This window comes from Hyaena hyaena, unplaced genomic scaffold (genome assembly GCF_003009895.1).
Source record: "Hyaena hyaena isolate Hyena2069 unplaced genomic scaffold, ASM300989v1 scaffold_70, whole genome shotgun sequence".
Classification (NCBI taxonomy): Eukaryota; Metazoa; Chordata; class Mammalia; order Carnivora; family Hyaenidae; genus Hyaena; species Hyaena hyaena.
This window is the reverse complement of record NW_024080701.1, coordinates 674,353-698,772: the sequence shown is the minus strand read 5'-3', so window position 1 is coordinate 698,772 and position 24,420 is coordinate 674,353. Positions and strand designations below refer to the sequence as shown.

Sequence of the window (24,420 nt, the reverse complement as noted above, 5' to 3'; positions counted from 1 at the left end):
GATGCGGGGCTCGAACCCACGAACCGCGAGATCATGACCTAAGTGAAAGTCGGCACTCAACCGACTAAGCCACCCAGGCGCCCCTGCTTAAAAATAATTTTAAAAATCATTTTAAAAAATGGTGGCAGGGGCGCCTGGGTGGCTCAGTCGGTTGGGCGTCTGACTCTTGATTTCAGGACCTGTCATGATCTCATGGTGAGAGCCAGCCCCAAGTCAGCTCCGACCTAAGCATGGAGCCTGCTTGGGATTCTCTCCCTCCCTCTCTCAAAACAAATAAACATTTAAAAAAAAAAACACAAAGAGTAAAAAATAAAAACAACGGGGCACCTGGGTAGTTTGATCAGTTTAAGCCTCTGACTCTTGATTTCAGCTCAGGTCATGATTTCTTGGTTCGTGAGTTTAAGCCCTGCATGGGGCCCTGCACTGACATGGTAGAGCCTCTCTCTCTCCCCCTCTCTCTGACCCTCTCCCACTCAATCTCAAAATAAATAAACACTACAAATAAAAACCAAAAAAACCCCACCATTCCTGATTATAAGGATTCAATGTCAACATTTTAATAAGTACTAACACAAAAAAGAAACACTCACAAATTATCTAGATGGTCACCACCCAAAGACAACCATTATGACTTCAGTGTATTTCTTTCCAGTTTTTCTATCATAAATACACATTCCTTTTCCTTGGACAGGGCTATTAATACCATAATAGAAGGTGAGAACGGAGGTGCAGAGAACAGCCTTGAAGTCATGACCACGTTGTGAGAGTTGTGCCAGAGTCAGCAAGAGGGCTGAGGAAACTCTGGAAAGGGGGCAGGTCCCCGACCATCCCCTCTGGTTTAACGGATCTCAAACCACTTTCTGTCATCTTTGCTAGCCAATCAAACGCACGGTTCTTTTGTTCTGTCACCTCCTCATTTTGAGGTGACGCCTCTGCTCAGGGGCCCCCTCAGATGCCCACCTGCTTTTTGCACTTATCAATCTTCTCCTTCTCTTGACTGGTAAGGAACGGACCCATTTTTCTCTGCCACTGAAGGACCCACTCATATAACAAGACAAAGTTGCCAGTGGCCGATTCCAAAGCATTGTAAACTAATTTTCCAAGCTGCTCGTCACTGCCTGCACATTAAAAGAAAATAAAATGAAACCTCAGTGGGATATTTTCAGTGGGGGTAAAGAAAGGGGATATATCTTCATTCATTCAACAGTGGACATACCACGTGCTAACTATAAAAAATATGATTTCATGGATCACATACTCTTTTGTAACCAAATTTGTAGTATTTAACAACATACTCTGAACCCTTAAATATTAATTTTTATAAAGGGAAAATAAATGAGATTTTAATATCACATCAGTGTTTTTACTCTACTGGCCATTACTCACAATGTTACTTTTACAACCGTTTCACTTCTGATGATTATGCCTACTGGGGCGACAGCTATTAATTTGACAGAAGGAATCTGGAAATAGGAACACCCCATCAAGATAACTCGCTGATGTAGATAAGTGGGCACAGTAAAAATAAATTTTAATTTGGAAATTTTAAGAGATCAATGACCTTCTTACTACAAAATTTGAATATGTTCAGCAAATACAAACTGGCCAATGGTTTTGAGGGAAGGAACCAGAAATGACAGTTTAAATTTGAAGTTAGAAAGAGAGACACATTTATTTAGTGATTAGCATATGGTTTCCACTTGTGCCTGGGGAAGCTAAATTTCTGTAACACCAATTTTCATTAAAGATTATAACAGGGGCGCCTGGGTGGCTCAGTTGTTTAAGCGTCTGACTTCAGCTCAGGTCATGATCTCGCAGTTTATGGGTTAGAGCCCCGCGTCGAGCTCTGTGCTAACAGCTGGCACAGAGCCCAGAGGCTGCTTCGGATTCTGTGTCTCCCCTTCTCTCTGCCCCTTCCCTGTTCATCCTCTGTCTCTCTGTTTCTCAATAATAAATGTTAAAAAAAAAAAAAAAAAAAAAAAAAAAAAAAAAAAAAAAAAAAAAAAAAAAAAAAAAAAAAAAAAAAAGACTGTCATAGAAAATTACCAAAAAAATTGGAAGTGGAGAAAAGGATCACCTACAATATCACCATTTTGGTTTTTTTCTTGTTTTTTTTTTTTTTTCTCTTCCTACACCCTCTATTCTTTTTTCTCCTAATCTACCAAATTAAAGCATATGTAACAGGGTTTCTCACCCTTGACACTGTGGACATTTTTGACTAAGATCTTTTGTTGAAAAGGGCTGTCTTGTGCACTGTAAGATGTTAAGCAGTAGCCCTGGCCTCTACCCACTAGATGCCAGCAGCATCCCTACCATAATCTTAACCATCAAAAATATGTCCAGGCAGCACCAAATGTCCCCCAAGGGACAAAAATGCCCTCGGTTGAGAACTGCTGACATACAGTATTTTCTCTTTTTCTTGTAGTGTATAAATAATATCTTTCCATGACACTACACTGTCTTCATAAATAAAAAAATGTTTTAAAGAAAAAATAATTATTTTTTTCCACTTGAAAATGAAAAGTAACCTGTATTTACAAGACAAGTGGTCTTAACAAAGGTAACTAGTTCACCTAGACTTTTTATCTGAGAGGCAGTTTTTATCTCATAGAAATGCTGACAATTTAAGACATTCTAATTAAAATATCGGTTATGTTGGTTATAAATAATTCATGACATTCTCAGCCTAAGAAGGAAAATGACTTTGATGTTTGAGAATTTGTCAACCAAAGGAAGCAACCTATGGGATACACATTGGGAAACACATATTAAAATGTTTATGGGATGGAGTGTGATGTTATTGACACAAAGTCTACTTAGATGTGTGCATTACTCGGTACAATGTCTTACAATATTTGCCTCCTCAACTGGAACCAGGTGGGTATCTCATAATTGCTGGTTGGAATTTGTAGTTTTTGGAGTATAATTTTGTTATCACCACTCTCCTCTTGTCACTTTTTTGTGACGGGGGTAATAAAATGGATAAAAGAACACACTGCAATGAGGCTAAAGGTAAACAGGTTACCAGCAGAATTCCCACTGAGCCTCTATTATGTGTTAATGGTCATTTGTACAGACGATTTCTATAGCTTTATCCCTCAGCATTCTCTGCTTCTAACAGCTTTAAGTTGAAAACAAATGCCAACTAGTTCACGTTTTATAAAAACATTTCATAGAAAATCAGGATACATTTTAAAAATTAGACCTGTTGTGGAAAGCAAAATAAATAATTTACTCAATGGTTTTATATAAAAACGTTCTGATTGCAAAAGTGTCTCCTAATGAGGGTATTAACCAAGGTATATCGGTCTAATGGGTACCAGTGAGACCGAGCTAAGGTAATAAGCAACTGGATTAATTTGCCTTCCTGATTTCCCCAGATTATTGAAAGCATTGAGTTTTATGTTGCCAGTTTGGAAGTCTAAAATGCCTGAGTCAAGGGCGTCTCAGGTTCAAGGTCGTGAACCTGCCTAAATGGCTTCTTTGTGTGAATATGGCACGCTCTGTGTCCACACAGTCCTGTGCGGTTCAGGCTGCGTTCCGTCACCCAAGGTTAAGTGTCCAGTTCACAGACTATTTGGATATTCTGTGTTTTCTCCCTATATCTGCTGCCTGCTCCCTGGGGACTACCCCACTTATCTGTAGCTCCTTAAAGGGAAAAGGACACCAAAAGAAAGTAAACTCCATTTGGATAATTTGACTATTAGCTTCAGTTAAGAATACTCATGAGACTAGGGGCGCCTGGGTGGCTTAGTCGGTTAAGCGTCCGACTTTCGCTTAGGTCATGATGTCGCCTTCGTGGGTTAGAGCCCCGCGTCGGGCTCTGTGCTGACTGCCAGCTCGGAGCCTGGAGCCTGTTTCGGAGTCTGTGACTCCCTCTCTCTCTGACCCTCCCCTGCTCACGCTGTCTCTCTCTCTCTCTCTCCTAGAAATAAATAAAACATTAAAAAAAATATATTCATGAGACTCAAGTAACCAGTCGCGAAGTAACCGCTTGAGCTAAAGCCGACCCAAAAATATTCATGAGACTGAAAATTAAATTGTCAGATTCACTGTATGCCAGTGATCCCTACACCAAGTAATGGCTGTATCTGTATGGCTGATAAAAGATTTATATTTAGGGCAAAAAAGTAGATAATGAAAGTGTGACTTTAATATAAACAATTGCCAAGAGAAACATACTATTCAGATGGATACCATCTTTAAAAACTTAGACTTGGGTCATGAAAGTTAAGGGGCACTAGAACGCATTTTGTTACACACATCTTATCAGCAACTGATGTGCAGGATACAAAATTCTACTGATTCACAGTTCAAGCGCTTTGGTTTCAAAAAGCTCAACTCATTATAAAAATGACAAATTTTACATTATCTTGAATCTAACAACATTTCTAGGAGATTAGGTCTTTTATTTCCATCGGACACAAAGGGAACCCTGACTGCTTTCTCATTTTGGTCATTAGGTGATGGGAACCAGCATGACTTACGGACTTAATAGACCTCCTTGGACCACACTGGTTTAGACGACACATTCCATTCTACTCTGTTCTTTCATGGTGAACTTTTGTTAGAATAACTAAAATGAACTTAGCAAGCTTACTCACCAGTGCATTTCCCTTTGTAAACCATGAGCTGCTCAGGACCACCCACAGAAAAATACAGGACTTCACAAGGGCCAGGAGAATCTTCACTACTGCATACAGAATACTGACGTTCTCGCCTTAAAAAATAAATGTGGTCAACGATTTCTTGTAACCTAAGATGAACACAGGAAGTTCTTGCCCTTTCATTTTCTTCTGTTTACTAGCCCATTCACTGTCTAGCGTCTATCTCTACTATGAATTCAGGTGAAGTGCTAATGGGAATGTTGTTCAACCCCCACCCCCACTCCATTGAGGTCTTCTCCATACGAACTCTACAAACCCAACTTGAGATCTGTGCTGTCCATTATGGTAGTTACTAGCCACATGTGGCTATTTAGATCTAATTAAAATGAAATTAGAAATTCAGTTATTCAACTGCAGTAGCCAAATTTTAGCACTCAACAGCCACAAGTGACTAGTGGGCTACCATCTTGGACAGCACTGACAGGGAACGTTTCCATCATCACAGAAGTTCTACAGCCGTGATTTAGCTCAGTCCCACACTGACCCCACATCTCTGCATTCCCATACACCTGCACAACTGGAGGAAGCTGCAGACGGGGTGGATGGAGCACTACAAATTCCTAGCCTCCAGCTGGGTCCCCAACCACTACATACTCTCACTCATTGTCTCACTTGTCTTTGATAGATACGCTCAGCCAATCCCCTTTATGACTTCTCCAAAATGTTCAAAGCCCACCATCTTTCCCTGCTTTCTTTCTGAGCAAGTAATAGATGGGGTGCTAGATTATAACACAAAAATAATAATCGGGACATATAAATATAAATCAATCAACTGGTAGATGCTGCAGGAAAAGAGGCAAAGGAGAGACGGTCAGGATTAGACACCTGTACGAAATGCTTTGACGAGGCACAAGGACAGATCTCTGGAAAGTGGCCTCTTGTGCAAAGCAATGAGCATGACCTTGACTTCTACCTTCACCAAGAACACAGAGCAATGAGCAGTGAAGCCCACTCTATCATCGCACCTATAATGCTTCTTGGCATCTGCACTGTTCTTTCTTTTTCCCAGGTACTGAAGGACAGTGACTCTGTTCCTCAGTTCCATTCTCTAGAGTCTGAGATCGTGGTCCATCAGCTCGTCGCTCTCTCCTCTATGTTCAATCTGCCCCTCCATCTAGGCTCCTTCCCCTCAGACTAGAGCTCTCTCCAAGGTCCACATTCCTCTTCCTCAATTCTGCTCCCAACCCCTCTGGTTCTTCCCTTTCAAAGGACTACACTTGGCTGTCTCTACTTCTGTGCCTTCTCTTTACTCCTCATGCTACTGCAAATTCAATAAAACTGCCATCACTCTCCCACCCACTCCAGTCTGGTTCTTTTAGTCTCTAGTCAGAAACATGTGAGCCTCCCCGAGCCCCTAGATCTCTCAAGTGTAGTGGATTTCCGAGTGCCAGCCTCTCCTCTTCAATTCCCCTGCCCTGTCAGGTCATCACCAATGTTCTCCGAGACACACGATACACTCCTCTACATGACTTCCCTACTCCCCACCCCTCCCACACTGCTGACAAGACCTATTAAGATTGGAGCCTCTCATATCACATCTGTGTCTTACAAATTCTAAACACTAGGGAATGGCAGATACACTGCACTTCTGTTTAAATGTCTACTTCTAAAGTTCTTTGTGCAATCAAGGGCACACTGAAATTTAGGGAGAAAAACATAAAAGCAAAGGTTTAAAATGTGATGGTAGGCTTTTTAACATAAATTATCCTGGAGCACCTCTACATTTGCTCTCCTCCCTCCAACAGATGGTGCTAACAGACATCTTAGCCTGGGTCATCTTTAAGTTGTTTACAGTGTGCAAATGCTTGGTTTAAAGGTGCTTTAGAATGTTAATCATCACATCATGACTGTTGAGTACAAACACAATGAGAAGGTTACGAGTTTTAGTAAGAAAAGATGTATCATGAGGATTGAAAGAAGAATAGAGATAACTTTAAAAGTGAAAGTGTCTAGGGCGCCTGGGTGACTCAGCTGGTTAAGCATCCGACTTCGGCACAGGTCATGATTTCACAGTCCTTGAGTTTGAGCCCCACATCAGGCTCTGTGCTGACAGCTCAGAGCCTGGGGCCTCCTTCAGATTGTGCTCTCTTCTCTCTCTCTCTCTCTCTCAAAAATAAAATAAAACCATTAAAAATTTTTAAAAATAAATAAAAGTGAAAGTGTCAAGAAAACAATAAATGTGGCACAAACAGAATAGACTGTTTAACAGCAATAACAATCCTGAAAGACAAAAGGTAAATCACACAAAGTTCTAAGAGAAGGGATAAATAGGAAAAATCCAGTGTCATTGATGGTTCCTGTTTTCACCCCAAGAGATGTCTATATACTGGGTGCTCATACTGTCTAATTTGGACTTGTCCAGCACTGAGGTGTTTTTTTAAATGTTTTATTTATTTCTGAAAGAGAAAGAGCGTGTGACACCATGAGCAGGGGAGGGTCAGGGAGAGAGGGAGATACAGAATCTGAAGCAGGCTCCAGGTTGTGAGCTAGCCGTCAGCACAGAGTCCAACATGGGGCTCGAACACACGAATCCTGAGATCATGACCTGAGCCAAAGTCAAACGCTCAACAGACTGATCCACCCAGGTGCCCCCCAAATGTTATTAACTACGTCTTATAAAAGACGGAGAGTTAGAGACAATTCAATTTTAGAAGACTAAATCAGGTGTCTAAGCCCTTGATACCTGAAAAAAGAAGGAACGATGATTTAAAAAAAAAAAAAAAAAAAAAGCCAAGTAGCAAAGTAGCAATGGGGCCCCTGAGTGGCTCAGTCAGTTAAGCATCTGATTCTTGGTTTCAAGTCAGGTCATGAGCTCATATTCCCTGAGTTCTAGCCCCACATTGGGACCTGCACTGACAGCATGGAGCTTGCTTGGTATTCTCTCTCTCTCCCATTTTCTCTGTCCTTGTTCCACTTACCCTCTCTCACTCTCTCTCAAAATAAATAAACTAAAAAAACCAAAAAGATTTACAGGTTTTGAAAGAGTTACTAAAACTCTTATGTGAAAATTCCAACACATGGCACTACAAGTTATTTTCTTTCTTCTACAACCTTCTCCTTCCAGATCAGAAATCCTGGGGACTTACTTAGACCTTCCAGAGGAGTTGGTCCGAGGTTTACCATTTCCCACGAAGTCGGGAGAGCCTCCACGTAGAAGGGGCCCTGTTTTATGTCCTCCTGGGTCTTTCCTAGAGTTTTGATCCTGGTTTGACAAACTTGCAATTTCCAAACGCTCCTAGAACATAGAAAAGTAAAACCTACATTAGCTAGAAGTCATAAATAAGAGACAATTCCTGTACCTAATCATTAATTCAGCAGAAGAGTACAAACTTTATTTAAGCTGAATGCTTTCTAGTGGAATAAAGTTGAACTTAACTTTTAAAAATTTAACATCCAGGGCACCTGGGTGGCTCAGTTGCCTAGGCATCCGACTTCGGCTCAGGTCGTGATCTCACGGTCCGTGGGTTCAAGACCCGCGTCAGGTTCTGTGCTGACAGCTAGCTCAGAGCCTGGAGCCTATTTCAGATTCTGTATCTCCCTCTCTCTCTGACCTTCCCCTGTGCACACCTGTCTCTCTGTCTCTCTCTCTCAGAAATAAATAAAACATTTTAAAAAATTAAAAAAAAATTTAACATCCATATATATACTGGTTCAAGAACTGAAGGCCAGGGCTATAGTTTCAAGAGAAGGTGAACTTTATAAATGAATACACTCAGACTCTCAGAAGATGCATGAAAAGTTAGGGAGAAAAGCAAGAGGGGGTAAGGAGGAGGAGATATTCAGAGAACGCTGGCGGGCAGGTGGATTGGAGCAAGACAGAGCTGGAGGAAAGAGTCCTATCTTACATTTGTGTACGGCTCTGTACTTTCACAGAGGACATTTATCTCTGGGAATAACTACATGAAAAGGAAGGGAGGCATCATCAGCCCCATTTTAAGGGATGAGGAAAACTGAGTCACATTTGTGCCACCTGTCAAGGTCACAGAGCCGGCAGTGAAAATGCCAAAGCTTTAAGCCAGGTGCTCCTTCCTTACACATCAGTGCCTCCTCCCAACACCCCCCACAGTTGTCTGTAAGTAAAAGGCCCCAATTCTACATAATGGAACACATAAACTTTTCTCTGGATTTCTCCAAATGTGTGAAATTGGTTTTGTGACCAAGTTGCATTCAGGAAAAATCGAGGGAAAAGGGCTTTATCCTTTTCCACCACTTGCTTTCTCAACCTGCCCTGTGGGATCCTTCTTTTCCATCACTGAATGAAATCTCCAGCAGAACCATATGATTTCCACTCACTCTACAGTTGAACAGTTGTATTTTCCAAGTACTTATTAAGAATTAAAAAAGAAAAAAAGCAATTCCAGTCTGGGTTAATTATCAAAGCTTTGATCTCTGCTCTCCCTGGACGAACTTGATAAAGTATTCCATCAGCCCGTGTCATCTACAGGTAACACACAACTCTAAGTTTTGCTTCCTCTTTGGGGAATCTACAATACACAATGGGAGCAGCCTGGTGTCTCAGCATCCAACGCTTGATCTTGGCTCAGGTCATGACCTGGCAATTTATGAGTTCCAGCCCGCTTCAGGCTCTGTTATGATAGTACGGAGCTTGCTTGCGATTCTCTCTCTCCCTTTCTGCCCTTCGTCCACTCTCTCTTTCTCTATCTTGAAATAAACAAACTTAAAAAAAAATAATAAAAAATAAAATACACAATGAATACTACTTGGGGGATTTTTTTTTTAGTGCTTCATTTTCAGCTTTACTACCATTACTAACACAGGAGAAGAAACCATCATCAATGGAAATGACAACATTTCACGTTTGACAAAATGTAGAATGTTTTACTATGGTACAGCTGATAGAGTACCTGTTTAGCCATTTCTTTCCTTTTTCTCTCTTCTTTCATCTCCTCTTTCCTTCTCTGAATCTCATGAAGAATCTCACGTTGCTGAAAGAAATCACACTGCTATCAAGATCTCTGAAACCCAGATCCTACAGCCACAAAAAAACCTTTTGCATTTCTGTCATTCAAGCCCTCCTTTCCTAAAAGGCTTGAATATGCAGAACCTGACCACAAACTGTAGTTAGGTCGGTTTTAGCAGGTCTTAGGCAATTTCAAGACCATGGGAGGGGCAGGGACTCCCACACTTCATGTTTCCATGGAGAAAGATTTCCACTACAGCCTCGCCATTGGCCTCCCACTTCTCCCCACCTGGACCTAGTCCCTCCTCTTTGCTGTCTGCCTGTCCATGGAGAACATGCATTTGGGTCTGCCCTCTACCACAGGGGTGTAGGGCCAGCGTGGTGGAGGTGGGCTGAGCTGTCTTCAGGGCCTTGAGCAGGGATAGCAATGGCCCAGGCACTCTCCCCACCTGCTATATAGACCTTCAGCTGCATCTCCAGTTTGCTCACTATTAAAAGTGGTATTTTGATCTTCATCCATTTGACTCCTATACCTATTGCTCAAGTGGATCTGAATTAAGGTTGAGAAAAATAGTGGGTATTTTTTTAAGAGTCCCCTAAAATTCCAGGTGTAGTGAGTTCAAACCCCACATGGGGCTAGCTGCTGTCAGCATAGAGCTCTCTTCACATCCTCTGTCCTCCTCACTTCCCCCCCCTCCTGCTTGTGCTCTCGTCTCAAAAATTAAACATTAAAAAAATTCTCTCTCTCTCCCACTGCCACTCTCCCCTACTTAAGCTCTCTTTCTAAAATAAAAATATTAATATAAACAATAAACAATATATAAAATTCCAGTATAGATATCAAAACTGTTAAAAGACTTACCAAGAACTGTATCAGCAATAATACAAAAGGAAAAAAAATACCAAAACTTATAGGTAAACAGTATACCAAATTAAGATTGTTAGCTCAATATTCACTATCTAATAAAAATGTACCTTCCTAAATGATAACTAGGCTACACAATTATTATTATTTTTTTTTTAATATTTTTCATTTATTTCTAGGAGATAGAGAGAGACAGCGTGAGCAGGGGAGGGTCAGAGAGAGAGGGAGTCACAGACTGAAACAGGCTCCAGGCTCTGAGCTGGCAGTCAGCACAGAGCCCGACGCGGGGCTCGAACCCACGAACCGTGAGATCATGACCCAAGCGAAAGTCGGACGCTCAACCGACTAAGCCACCCAGGCGCCCCTACACAATTAAATAGGAGGTAAGAAGTAACTAATGGTGTTAACATAAGCACAGGATGAACAAAATGAAGGGGGAAAAACTCCCAAAACCAGGAGTAAGAACCTAAGAAAAGCAAAATAACAAAACCCTAGAAGTAACTGCAAGAAATAGTAGTATCAGGGGGCGCCTGGGTGGCTCAGTCCATTAAACATCTGACTTCGGCTGAAGTCATGATCTCATAGTTCGTGGGTTCGAGCCCAGCATCAGGCTCTGTGCTGACAGCTTAGAGCCTAAAGCCTGCTTTGGATTCTGTGTCTCCCTCTCTCTCTCTCTGGCCCTCCCCCTCTCAAGCTCTGCCTCTGCCTCTCTCTCTCAAAAATAAATAAACATAAAAAAAAGAAATAGTAACATAGTAAAATCTACAGGAAGAAAACTAGAAAGCCTCACCAAGAGATAAAAATAAATGGAGAAGAACATTCCTGGATAGGAAGTCTGAATACTGTCAAGACGTCACTTCTTCCTAAATGAATATATAAGTCTAGTGCAGAGAGTTTGTTTCGATAGTGAGCGAAAAATTCTGCAGTTCACCTGTAAGGTAAGTGGGTGAGAATGGCTGAGGAAGAAAGAAAAGTATACATAATGGAAGATGAAGAAAGGGGGGATTGACGTTTCAGATATTAAATTATTATAAAAGATACAGTAATTCAGAGCGGTAGGGGCTCGCAAAAAAAAAAAAAACTGAACAAAATACATAATTCACAAATAGAACTCAGAATAGAACATATAGAGTTAAGGCACACTGTAAAATGCTACAAATCAACTAAGAAAAAAAATGTCTGGAGGAAAAAAAAACTTAGGACGGTCGTTTTTATAACCCACACCAAAATAAGTTCTAGGTAAGTTGATTAAAATACTAAATAGAAAAAAAAAGTTAAAAATCAAGAAACTTAGATATGTATTATTTTCTTTGATTAAAAGATTTTAAAAATAACACAGGAATGTATATACTTGTGCAAAGAGATTAAAGAAAAAAGTACAATTAGTGAACATAAAAAAATTCAATCTCTGGCTTTTGCTACTCATTTGGGCAGGGGATACTTGTCCCACAGAAGAAGAAAATAGCCTATAAACTCAGTCAATTCCTAGGGCGCCTGGGTGGCTCAATCGATTAAGCGTCCAACGTTAGCTCAGGTCATGATCTCACGGTTCGTGGGTTTGAGCCCCACGTAGGGCTCTGTGCTGACTGCTGGGAGCCTGGAGCCTGCTTCAGATTCTGTCTCCCTCTCTCTCTGCCCCTTCCCTGCTTGTATTCTGTCTCTCAAAGAATGAATAAGCATTAAAAAAAATTTTTTTTTTTTAAATAAAGGTAAGTTGTGTAGGCAGAGACAGAGGCAGAACACAGAGGGGCTCGCAGACTTCCGGGCTCAGCCGCCGGTAGGGACAAGGGTCTTACCTCCTGCTCCACCTTCTGCTTGGCCTCCAACAGCCTCCGCTGTTCCTCCTGAGCCTGCCTTTCCAGCATTTCTTCATGGAAAGACTTGGGAGGGGGCTTGTTATGCTCGCTGAGAAACGACTGCACGTGGTCGGCCAGTTCGAATATCATCACCTAAACATGCAGATGAAAATCAACCACAAATGGTCAACTGACCGGAAGCCAGGGCCCAAAGGAGACAACAGAAGGCAGGCAGACATCAGAGGCCCGCTGACAACGGTGACACTCACTTTGTCAGGCCATGTTCTGAATTAGGTGTATACGATGCAGCCTTGGCAGGAGAAGCTTTCACGGAGCTCACAAGACAAAGAAAAAGCTTCACTTTTCTTTTACAGTCCTATTCGACTTTATTGGCATTTTCTGTATAATAAACCTGATAAAAATATTTTTCTCTACAAATAAATCTGATAAAATATTTAACATTGCATGAAAATAAAATACCTTCCCAGCTAGAAAACCTACCTACATAATGACAGCCGAAAAATCAATACCAGCTTGAGAGCCTTCACGTGTCCATACGGTGCACTGAAAACATTCTCTGAGGTACAGGGGCAAATACTTCAAGGCCTCACTCTCTCCCTGCTAATAACAGGTCAGTGGGAGGCTGATCAATACTAAAAAAGCATTTCATCCCACTTAGGGAAGCATTCATGGATAGTACCAGAGTGAAAAATGCTCCCCTCTCAGACACTCTTTATGCACGCACAGGAGCCACTTTCCTGTACCTCCAGGAGTCATAAATCACACCGAAGGTTGGTAAACTCACAGAACAAGGGTCTCTGGGACCCCACACTAACCACACCAACCCCAACCCCAAAGAGGTCAAGAATGCCAAGCTCCTTCTGCAGATGAGGACTACCACTCTCGAATTTCTTTTTCCTCAATTACAATAAAGCAGTTTAAACATTCTTATTTCTAAAGGGACTTGAGAGGGTGATGATTCGTAATAAGTCATCGTACACAAGAATATAAAGTCAGTTCACTTGAGGTTCATTAACCTTTCTCTCGAGGGTCAAATACAAAGACACCACAGCAGGGGTGCCTGGGTGGCTCAGTCTGTTAAGCCTCCGATTTCGGCTCAGCTCATGTTCTCGCAGTTCATGGGTTCGAGCCCTGCGTCGGGCTCTGTGCTGACAGGCAGCTCAGGGCCTGGAGCCTGCTTCAGATTCTGTGTCTCCCTCTCTCTCTGACCCTCCCCTGCTCATGCTGTTTCTCTCTCTTTCTCAGAAATAAATTAAAAAACATTAAAAAAAAATTTAAGAACCCGTAGGGGCACCTGGGTGCCCCACTCAGTTAAGCATCTGACTTCAGCTCAGGTTATGATCTCAGTTTGTGGGTTCAAGCCTCATGTTGCATATTTGAGCTGAGAGCTCAAAGCCTGGAGCCTACTTCAGACTCGGTGTCTCCCTCTCTGTCTCTGCCTCTCCGCTGCTTATGCTCTCTCTTTCTCTCAAAAATAAACAAACACAACCCTATATGTGAATCCTTCAACAGCTTTATTTTTAACAGCCAAAAACTAGAAACAACTCAGATGTCCTTCACCTGGTGGATGGGTAAATCAACAGTGATATATCTATACCATGGAATACTACAAAGTAATAAGAAATAACAAATACTGATACATGCAACAATCTGGATCTCCTAGAGAATTATCCTGAGTGAAAAGAAAGCCAAGGGGCACCTGGGTGGCTCAGTCAGTTAAGCAATCAATTTTTGGTTTCAGGTCACGTCAGGATCTCACGGTTCACGGGAGACCGTAATGCCAAAGGGCATCAAAAGCAAAATTCACCAAGTGGGACTCTATCAAATTCTAAAACTTCTGCACAGCAAAGAAAACCATCAACAAAAGGAAAAAGGAACCTATGGTATTGGAGGAAATATTTGCAAATCACATAGCTGATAAAGAGCTAATACTCAAAATATATAAGGAACTCATACAAATAATCAGCCAAAAGAATCCCAAATAATCCATTTAGAAAATGGGCAGAGGATCTGAATAGACATTTTTTCCAAAGACATCCAGAAGGCCAACGGGTACATGAAAAGATGCTCAACATCACTCATCAACAGGGAAATGCAAATCAAAACTACAATGAGCTATCACTTCACTCACACCTGTTAGAATGGCTGTCATCAAAAAGAGCAGAGACAATAAGTGATGTGGCGAAAACGGAATCCATGTGCACTGTTGGTGGGAAAGTGGCTCAGAAAAACAGTGTCATAATTTCTCAGAAAAAAAAAAAGACAACCAGAAGTTCGAGATACAGCAACCCCACTTCTGGGCACCAAAGGAAATGAAAATAGGATCTTGAAGAGATATCTGCACTCCCATGTTATTGCTGCATTATTCACAATAGCCAAGTTTTGAAAACAATCTCAGTGTCCATCAAAGATGAATGAATAGGGGCGCGTGGGTGGCTTAGTCGGTTAAGCGTCTGACTTTTGCTTAGGTCATGATCTCGCGGTTCATGAGTTCGAGCCCCACGTCGGGCTCTGTGCTGACTGCCAGCTCAGAGCCTGGAGCCTGTTTCAGTCTGTGACTCCCTCTCTCTCTGACCCTCCCCTGCTCACGCTGTCTCTCTCTCTCTCCTAGAAATAAATAAAACACTAAAAAATTTAAAAAAAAGATGAATGAATAAAGATGTTACACACACACACACACACACACACACACACACACACACACACAATTTGTCCAAGAGAAAGGACACCCTGCTATTGGCAACAACAGAGATGGACCTTAAGGGCATTATTCTAAATGAAATAAGTCAGACTGAGAAAGATGAAAACTGGGTGATCTCCCTTATATTTGGAATCCAAACAAGCCAAACTCCTAAAAACAGACACTAGAGCGGTGGTTGCCAGGAGCTGGGGGTAGGAGAAGGGAGGACACAGATGTTGGATAAAGGGTACAAACTTTTGATTATAGGATGATGAAGAAGTTCTGGGGGTCCAGTGTATAGCTCAGTGAGTCCAATTAATAGCACTGCCTTGTAAAGAATAAAGCAAAAATATTTTCCAAATTAAAAAAAATCACACATCATGGATCCAAGAAACCAGAAGATTCTGTAGTTGAATTTTCAATATAATTCCACATTATTTTTCAGTTAGACATCAGACTATTTAGAAAAAACTTTGGGATAATTCCCAGGGACTAGTGTTTTATCTGGATGTTCTATAATCACCCCTACAGGTCAACAATCACTGAAGATCTTGGAAACAGTACCAGGGTGTGGGGTGCTGCTGTGACTTGCTGTGTTATAGAACATAACTGGAAAACTGTCCAGTTTACCAGAAGTCCAAAAGAGACACCGAGGCCTGGGATAAGTCTCTCCTTAACTCTTCTCAGTTTTGACAGGATGGGATACTTAAGCATGAGCTGCCTAGGCACAAACACTGAGTGATTTTATACAAATGCAAGGAAAAGATGGGTCATACTTGAAGGGAACTGGTCTGGGTTAAGAAACCCAGAGTAACGGGCTGCTCTAAGAAGTCACCCAGAGAGACCTACCACCAGAGGGGAAGCTCATGTATACGCTGATAAACAGAAGATTAAAAGAGAATTAGTACTGAACTAAATGGAATTGCTCAGATACAAAAGGGATGTCAATGTAGTAGAGTATACTGCTAATCACTAAGAAGGAAAACAATCAGCTCTTTGGATATGAAACAGGGAGGTTGCAAGGTTTGGTTAGAAATTACTTGTCTGGGGCACCTGAGTGGCTGGCTCAGTCTATTAAGCATCGGACTTCAGCTCAGGCCATGATCTCATCCACAACAGGCTCACTGCTGTCAGCCTATCAGTGCAGAGCCCGCTTCCAATCCTCTGTCCCCCTCTCTCTGCCCCTCCCCTGCTTGCGCTTTCCCCAAAATAAGTTAAAAAGAAAAAAAAAGAAATTACTTGTCTGCAAACATTTTCCAACGTAAAGGTTCAAGTCAAGATCAGGTTATGATGCCAGGTCCAAAGTGTGCGAACTGGATGGCCAGGGTCAAATGGACTCTTTTCAGAAACATTCTGAAGCATCAACATACACACACTCTATGACTTATCATTGATAAAAACTCAATTAAAGAAACACAGTTACCAATGTTCCTCTTTGTACATACCAATAAGAAATAAAGCACTGGAGTCAAACTGGAGTTTGAGGTGCAGCGCAACAGCCTCTGAGCCAGTGAAAAGGCAGGAAGGCGAGCGCTAGTGAAGTGGATGAGAATTCTACTGCCCTCGTACAAGTCCAGTTAAACATATCTTACCTCTCCACAGTGTTTTTTGGCCACTTTCTCTAGGTGGGATTTTAACAAATGAACACTCTCATTTGACAGGCCTTTAGCATTCTTTAACTCTATTTCTGGGACTCTGGAAAAGAAAAAGACAAAAAGGAGTTACTCCAAAAAAGGATGGCCTCGTTGCGTTCGGATCTGCTAAGTGCAGCCTTGGGGTGCAGGGCGTTCATACAGGTCTCTCCACCCCCAGCAGTGTTTCCCTTTGCCTCCAAGGATTTCAACGGTGTCCCAGCAACTCTGCTGACACAGTGCTTGACATGGGGTCACCTGTGGCCCCTGGGAGAGAAGCAGGAACCCCAAGGGAGCCAGACTTATTGGGCTCCATCCTGACTTGCCCCTAACAATTACCCAGCTCTCACAGTTCACCCGCAAAAGAGTCCAAGTGCTCTGGGCTCGTTTGTGTGCTCTAGCATAAAGCAGGCCAAGCACAACCAGGCAAGAAGAAACCTCAGGTGGGGCGCCTGGCTGGCTCAGTTGGTAAAGCATGTTACTCTTAACCTTGGGGTTGTGAGTTTGAACCCCACGTTGGGTGTAGAGACTACTTAAAAATAAAATCTTAAACCCAAAAAGCTGATAATGAAGCCTCCGTGACCCATCCAGCACCCCCGCTATGTGCCCTGTTGTGTCACTCCTTCTGATTGCCAATGAGCTGGCAATGCTCACTCACACACATGTGAGTCTACCTGTGTGTGCTCTGCACACTCTGCTACCACAGGGATGCCCAGCATGCCCTTCGTCCCCCTGCAGAGTGCAACCGAGACTCAACACTCTCTGTGCGAGGTACACAGCCACCTCTCAGCTTCCCATTGGTTCCCAGTCAAGAGATATCGAATAACAGGGGTGCCTGGGTGGTTCAGTCAGTTAAGCCTCTGATTTCAGCTCAGGTCATGATCTTGTTATTCGTGGGTTCGAGCCCTGCGTCGGGCTCTGTTCTGACAGCTAGCTCAGAGCCTGGAGCCTGTCTTCGGACTCTGTGTCTCCATCTCTCTCTGTCCCTCCCCTGCTCACGCTCTGTCTCTTTCTCTCTCAAAAATGAATGTTAAAAAAACTTTAAATAGATATCCAATAATAATTCACTGACATCAGACTTTAATTTTACTGAAGCTGACTCTACTTCCTACCAAGCATTTCCAAGTAACCGATGGTATTTTAGTCTAGCAAAGCCTTTACTATTTCACTACCTCTGTGTTTTCTCAATGCTTTGATGTGCTAGGTTTCTACATCACTATTTCCTTGGATAGATGGACATCTGAGAGAAAGGAGTTTAATACATAGGGGAAAAGGAACAGAAAGGCTATATCGTTCTGAGTATGCTCCATCTAACCCAGGACTCTCTCACAGTGGCATCAAAGACTATTTTGCAGAAAAAGAAAGGTTTTCCTGTACTGCATCATCGCCAACAATAAGAATGCTCCCTTAAGTCGAGCCTTGCATAACTTCTTTTTAATTCAACACTCTTTATATAGCAATCAATATTAACAGAATAATTAAAAACTCATCTACAATACTAATTAAACTTTAAAAATTTTGTAGTGCCTGGGTGGCTCAGTCGGTTAAACAGCCGACCTATGCTCGGGTAATGATCTCACAGTCTGTGAGTTTGAGTCTGGAGCCTGCTTCACATTCTGTGTCTCCCACTCCCTCTGCCCCTTCCCTGTTTGCTATCTGTCTGTCTCTCTCAAAAATAATAATTAAAAAAATTAATGTTTATTGTTTTTTATGCCCTTGACAGGTAATTTAATTTATAACTTTATATAGCTGATATTATAATGTCTACTTTATAGCTCTTTTATAATCATTTCCATGTTGTCGTTGCTGTTTTTTAAATCATCCCAGGGCACCCAGGTAACTCTGTTGGTTTAGTGTGTTTTTAAAATTTTTTTTTAATGCTTACTTATTTTTGAGAGAGAGAGAGACAGGGAGAGAGCGCACACAAGTGGGGAAGGGGCAGAGACAGAGGTGGGGGGTGGGGGGTGGTGGAGCAGAAAGAGAGGGTGACAGAGTATCCGAAGCAGGCTCTGCAATGACAGCAGTGAGCCCTACCTGGGCTCAAACTTACAAACTGTGAGATCATGACCTGAGCCAAAGTCAGAAACTCAACTGCCCGAGCCATCCAGGTGCCCTGAGTGTCTGACTCTTGATTTTGGTTCACGTCATGGTCTCACAGTCATGAGATCACACCCTCCAGTTGGGCTCCATGCTGGGCATGGAGCCTTTTTGAGATTCTCTCTCCCTCTGCCCTTCTCTTACTGGCACACACGAATGCTCTCTCTCTCTCTCAAAATAAAATCAATCAATCATCTCATAGTATTTTTATCAATTAGACACATCAAGATTTACCAGAATGGTCCCCTAGCGCAGTGGTTCTCAATCAGGGGTGACTGTGCCCACAGGGAATACCTGTCAGTGTGCAGAAGGCAGAGAAACTCCATAAGCCTCTCTAACCTCCTTGCCTATATACCTCTTTTGTTTGGTGGGTCCTTACTATCCTTTATAGTAAGCTGGAAATTAACAGAGCAAAGTGCCTTCCTGCCTTCTACAAGCTGTTCCAACAAATTCCCAAACCTGAGGACAGGGTTGAAGGAGCTCCCATATTTATGGCTGGTTGATCCGAAGTACGGTTTCAAACTGGGGTTTGAAGTTATGTGGAGCTGAGGCCTTAACCTGAGGTCTGCAATAACCATGGCTAGTTTGTGGGGCGCCTGGGTGGCTCAGTTGGTTAAGCATGTGACTTAGGCTGAGGTCATGATTGCACGGACCATGAGCTCGAGCCAGCTCCGGGTGCTTGTGCTCCAGCTCAGGTGAGCACGAACCCTGCTTCAGGTGAGTGCAAGCCCCACATCAGGTGAGCCCTGCTTCCCTCTCTCTCTCTCTCTCTTTCTACCCCTCCTTTCTCTTTGCCTCCCACCCATCCCACTCACTTGTGCCCTCTCTCTCTCAAACAACAACAAAAACAACAACAACAACAAACCATGGCTAGTTGTGTCAAAACTAAACCAAGCTGTCAGAAAAGACACCACCTCTTTAGTGTCAGGCAAAATAAAACCTAGACAGATGTTGCCTTATTTTTCTTTCATAAACTTAACTGCCCTTTAACTAATTCATTAATTAACTTTCTAAAAACCTACTTATATCTACTCCAGGCACAGTGTTAGAGGCAAAAGTGGGTTACTAAATTCAAGGTCATCTTTTTTTTTTTTAATGTTTTTTATTTATTTCTGAGAGAAAGAGAGACAGCATGAGGCAGGAGAGGGTCAGAGAGACAGGGAGACACAGACTCTGAAACAGGCTGCAGGGTCTGAGCTGTCAGCACAGAGCCCGACGTGGGGCTCGAACCCACGAACCGTGAGATCATGACCTGAGCTGAAGTCGGACGCTTAACCAACTTAGCCACCCAGGCGCCCCTCAAGAAGCTCATCTTGACCTTTTGATATTTTCATCATCTCTGTCACCTGTGTGGATAACAAATTCCCATAAATTTACCACCCACTCTGTGAGGCGCTGCCTCCTTTTATTGGTCGCTTTCCTTCACTGGATCCTGCACAATAAGCTCAAACCACAAATATCACCCAAGCCAATCTGCCTTTCTGTGTGGAATGTCTCAGGAAAGATATACGGAATATACATATACTCCAAAAAGACAATACTTAGGGCACCTATGTGGTTCAGTCAGTTGAGCGTTGGACTCTTGATTTCAGCTCAGGTCATGATCTCAGGGTTGTGGGAGTGAGCCTTGCATTGGGCTCCATGCTGACAGCTTGGAGGCTGCTTGGAATTCTCCTCACTCCCTCTCTCTGCCCCTCTCCCACGTGTGTGTGTGTGTGTGTGTGTGTGTGTGTGTGTGTGTGTGTGTGTATACACGCACGCGCTCTCATTCTCTCTCAACAAACATTTAAAAAAAAAAAAAAAGACAATACCTGATGACTGACTGCCAATGCTTCTGCTCTAACAGTGGTTCTCACCCAGAGGCACTACACTTCCAGGGGAGTTTGAAAATGGGTGGGGTTTTGTGGTTGTCTCTCAGACTGAACAGCACTTCTAGCATCAGTGGGAAGGGTGAGGGATACAGCACACCCCGCAGGGCGTGGGCCAGCCCTGCAGAGCAGAGACTCATCAGCCGTGCCCTAGTAACAGGGTGACTCAGAACTCCTTTTTCCTCCAGGGAGTAAAACTCCTATTAGGCCCAGAAAGCTACTGCTACTCTAAGTTTTTTCCAACCATATTTTATTTTTATTTTATTTTTTTTAATGCCAACTATATTTTAAAACTAAATATACAAGGGCTCTACTGATTCTCACACCTTTATCTTTTTTTTTTTAATTTATATTTATATTTTGAGAGAGACAGAGCATGCGTATACATACACATGCAAGCATGGGAGGGACAGAGGGCCACGGAGGGAGAGAATCGCAAGCAGGCTCTGCACTCAGCCCAGAGCCCGACATGGGGCTCAATCTCACAACCATGAGATCACAACCTGAGCTGAAATCAAGAGTTGGACGCCTAACCGACTGAGCCACCCAGGTGCCCCTATCCTTTTCTTCTAGACTATTCCTCTTTCCAATATAGTAAGAATTAAACAAAAATTAACATATCACATTGTGCTCGCTTTGGCAGCACATATACTAAAAATTAACATATCACAAAAGAAAAAAATTAACACAAGAGAAAAAGAGAATAATTAGTCATGGAGCAAATATTCATTATCTGAAGTGACTTCTTCAGCTATAAACAGACTTACCTGTTTTTATGAAACAGGTTTCATAGAAATGTTTATTGCTAATGTAGTTTTGATGAAATATAGGTGATAGGAAATGAAATTTTAAATGGAATGGAGGCTGGAAGGAGAAAATACCATTAATGTCAGTTTCCATGACATCACAACAGAGAAGTGGTGTCACATCAAAAGGTGTTTATAAATGTACTCACACGTCTGGATAGGTTGGTGGGCATTTGACTCTCAAATCCACTTTCACATATACTTCTTCACCAGTCAGGCCCTGAGGGTACAGAACTAAATTGATTTCAGGGGGCTCATTGACCTAAAAGAGAAAAAGAAAATGTTTTTTCCACCCAAGAGAGCCAACCATTAGCATTAAGATAATGATCATCCAGCTCAAATGTTCTACTTTTTAAATATTATATGTTGTCATACTTTTATATAGGTATTCAGTAATCTTTTCCTAAAGTGTGGTTTATTTTTATTTTATTTTTTTAATTTTATTTCTGAGAGAGAGAAACAGGGTGAGCAGGGGAGGTCAGAGAGAGAGGGAGACACAGACTCCAAAGATAGGCTCTAGGCTCTGAGCTAGCTGTCAGCACAGAGCCTCACGCGGGGCTCTAACCCACGAACCGTGAGATCATGACCTGAGCCAAAGTCAGATGCTCAACAGACGGAGCCACCCAGGCGCCCCTCCTAAAGTGTGGTTTAAAAACAAAACCTGTGCCAGAGAGACTGCATTTTCCCCTTCCAAAGTTATCTAAGGAGTGAACAAAAACATTCCATGTAGCTCCCATTCATTCAATAGACATTACTGAGTGCCGTTCATATGATTATGCATGAGTACTGATCTAGAGGTTTGGAGTACAGGGGTAAATTCAGACAGACATGCGCCCAACTGGCCAATATGGATAAGAAGGCAAATGAGTGTTCTCAGTAGTGATGAGTGCTGGAAAGAAAATAAGGCAGGGGCGCCTGGGTGGCTTACTGGTTAAGCATCCAGCCCCGGCTCAGGTCATGATCTCGCAGTTCATGAGTTCTAGCCCTGCATCAGGCTCTCTGCTATCAGCACCAGAGCCTGCTTCAGATCTTCGGTCCCCCCCACTTCACTCTGCCCCTCCCCTGTGCGCTCTCTCTCTTTCAAAAGTAAACGTTAAAAAATATATAAATATTTTTGGGGCGCCTGGGTGGCTTAGTCGGTTAAGCGTCCGACTTTCGCTTAGGTCATGATCTCGCGGTTCGTGGGTTCGAGCCCCGCGTCGGGCTCTGTGCTGACTGCCAGCTCGGAGCCTGGAGCCTGTATCCTGTTTCAGTCTGTGACTCCCTCTCTCTCTCTGACCCTCCCCTGCTCACGCTGTGTCTCTCTCCCTCTCCTAAAAATAAATAAAATTTGGGGCGCCTGGGTGGCTTAGTCGGTTAAGCGTCCGACTTTCGCTTAGGTCATGATCTCGCGGTTCGTGGGTTCGAGCCCCGCTTCGGGCTCTGTGCTGACTGCCAGCTCAGAGCCTGGAGCCTGTTTCAGTCTGTGACTCCCTCTCTCTCTGACCCTCCCCTGCTCACGCTGTCTCTCTCTCTCTCTCCTAAAAATAAATAAAACATTAAAAAATTTTTTTAAAAATATATAAATATTTTTTATATTTATATAAAAATATTGTCAGGTGTTGTCAGGGGCCTCTTGAGCTGGGGGAATTTCAGTTGGAATTTGAATAATGAGATACTAACAAGTGAAAACCTTATCATGGAAATCTGATGCCTCTTCTAACTTGGACACTCTTTCACTCGACTGCTTTTCGCCAAATAACTTAATATTCTAATTACTGTTCTTTAACTTATTAAATGTGCTTTTTCCACATACGGTCTGAGGCAGCTGATAGTATCTATACATCCTGCGAGAAGGGACGCTGAGGGAAGAAACGTGTACTCTCCTGGTCCGGGCACCTCACCGACTCTGTCCGGCAAGCCCCATCTCCGTTCTACAGAGCAGGAAGCTCAGGCTCAGAAAGTTTCCGTTTTCTGCCCAGAGATATAGAGCAACAAGGCTGGATTTCAGATCCAACCCTGACTCCCAAATCTGTGTCTCTTTCCTTAGCTGCTCCCTTGTTAGTGCCAATCCTGAGCTGCTGTGTGAGCCTTGACTTGGTCTTGAAACATACAGGGAGCCAAGGCAAAAAGGGAAAATGTGACATTATCCCACATTTCCCAGAAAAGGCATAAATATTCTTTTAGGGGCAAGAAAGCTCTCAGCAACACTAAATTCTAACATATATTTACAACCTACGATACCCTGAATTATTTAATAAACAAAATTCTCATCCACTCTCTGTATGTAAGGTTAGTTTTCCCTGTAGCTTTATCCGAATCCTTGCTGAAGGCTGCATAAAGGCTTGGGAAAACACAATTCTGTGCACGTGGTCCTGGGAAGGGTTAAACACCCCGTGAGTCAGGAGGTCTGTCATCTACTCATTCACCCATCGCGCCTCATCACCCACTCTTATTGGGGGCTGCTCTGTCGGGCGCTGCTGGCACACAGAAGTGAGGAAACAGACGTGGTTGCTTTCAGGTGTCACCGAACTCGGGAAAACAAACTATAAACACGTAAATTCAAGGTCAGAAAGTGCGGCTGAGGAGGTGTGATGTCCTTGAAGGGTGACGGAATAGGCCACCCCAAAATACCCCACTTTGGCAGAAGCATCAGTTTGAGCTAAGGATTCTTAAAAACAGAAGGTGCAAGAAAGGCCCTCCAACCTCTTTTCTTCCAGAAATCAGGCGATAAAACTCTCATGTTAAAGATGCCCTCCTATATTGAGAAGAAGGAAATCTTCTCATTACCAGAGACAAGAATATCGAGGCTGAGAGATTTCTGTACAAACAGAACTTGGTTAAATGACTCTTGTCTTTCTTTAGTCTGCCCAGATATGTTAACTAACATTTCCCACATCTGCCTCTCTGTTCAGCCTACCATCTAAACACGTAGGCCTGGCCACTTCTTGGGGTCTTTGTTTACCTATGGGGTTTCCTGTCTACATGTAAAAATCTGTATGCCATTTTTCTGTTAATCTCTCATCTCCTACCAATTAAATTCTCAGATCTAGCCAGAGACCCCTGAGCGGACAAAAGTAAAATCTTGT

The 24,420-nt window shown here is 42.7% G+C and overlaps 1 protein-coding gene across 3 annotated transcripts in view; it reads right to left on the bottom strand.

Moving 5' to 3' along the window:
- EIF2AK4 (eukaryotic translation initiation factor 2 alpha kinase 4) overlaps nt 1-24,420 on the bottom strand; it is a 97,895-nt gene that overhangs the window by 62,790 nt on the left and 10,685 nt on the right. For all 3 annotated transcript variants that reach the window (XM_039232828.1, XM_039232829.1, XM_039232830.1), the window contains exons 2-8: nt 21,502-21,614; nt 16,543-16,645; nt 12,250-12,402; nt 9,533-9,613; nt 7,754-7,902; nt 4,605-4,720; nt 961-1,118 (exon numbers count right to left, since the gene is read on the bottom strand). In XM_039232828.1, the coding sequence (XP_039088759.1) occupies nt 961-1,118; nt 4,605-4,720; nt 7,754-7,902; nt 9,533-9,613; nt 12,250-12,402; nt 16,543-16,645; nt 21,502-21,614 (873 nt within the window). The remainder of the gene's footprint in view (nt 1-960; nt 1,119-4,604; nt 4,721-7,753; nt 7,903-9,532; nt 9,614-12,249; nt 12,403-16,542; nt 16,646-21,501; nt 21,615-24,420) is intronic.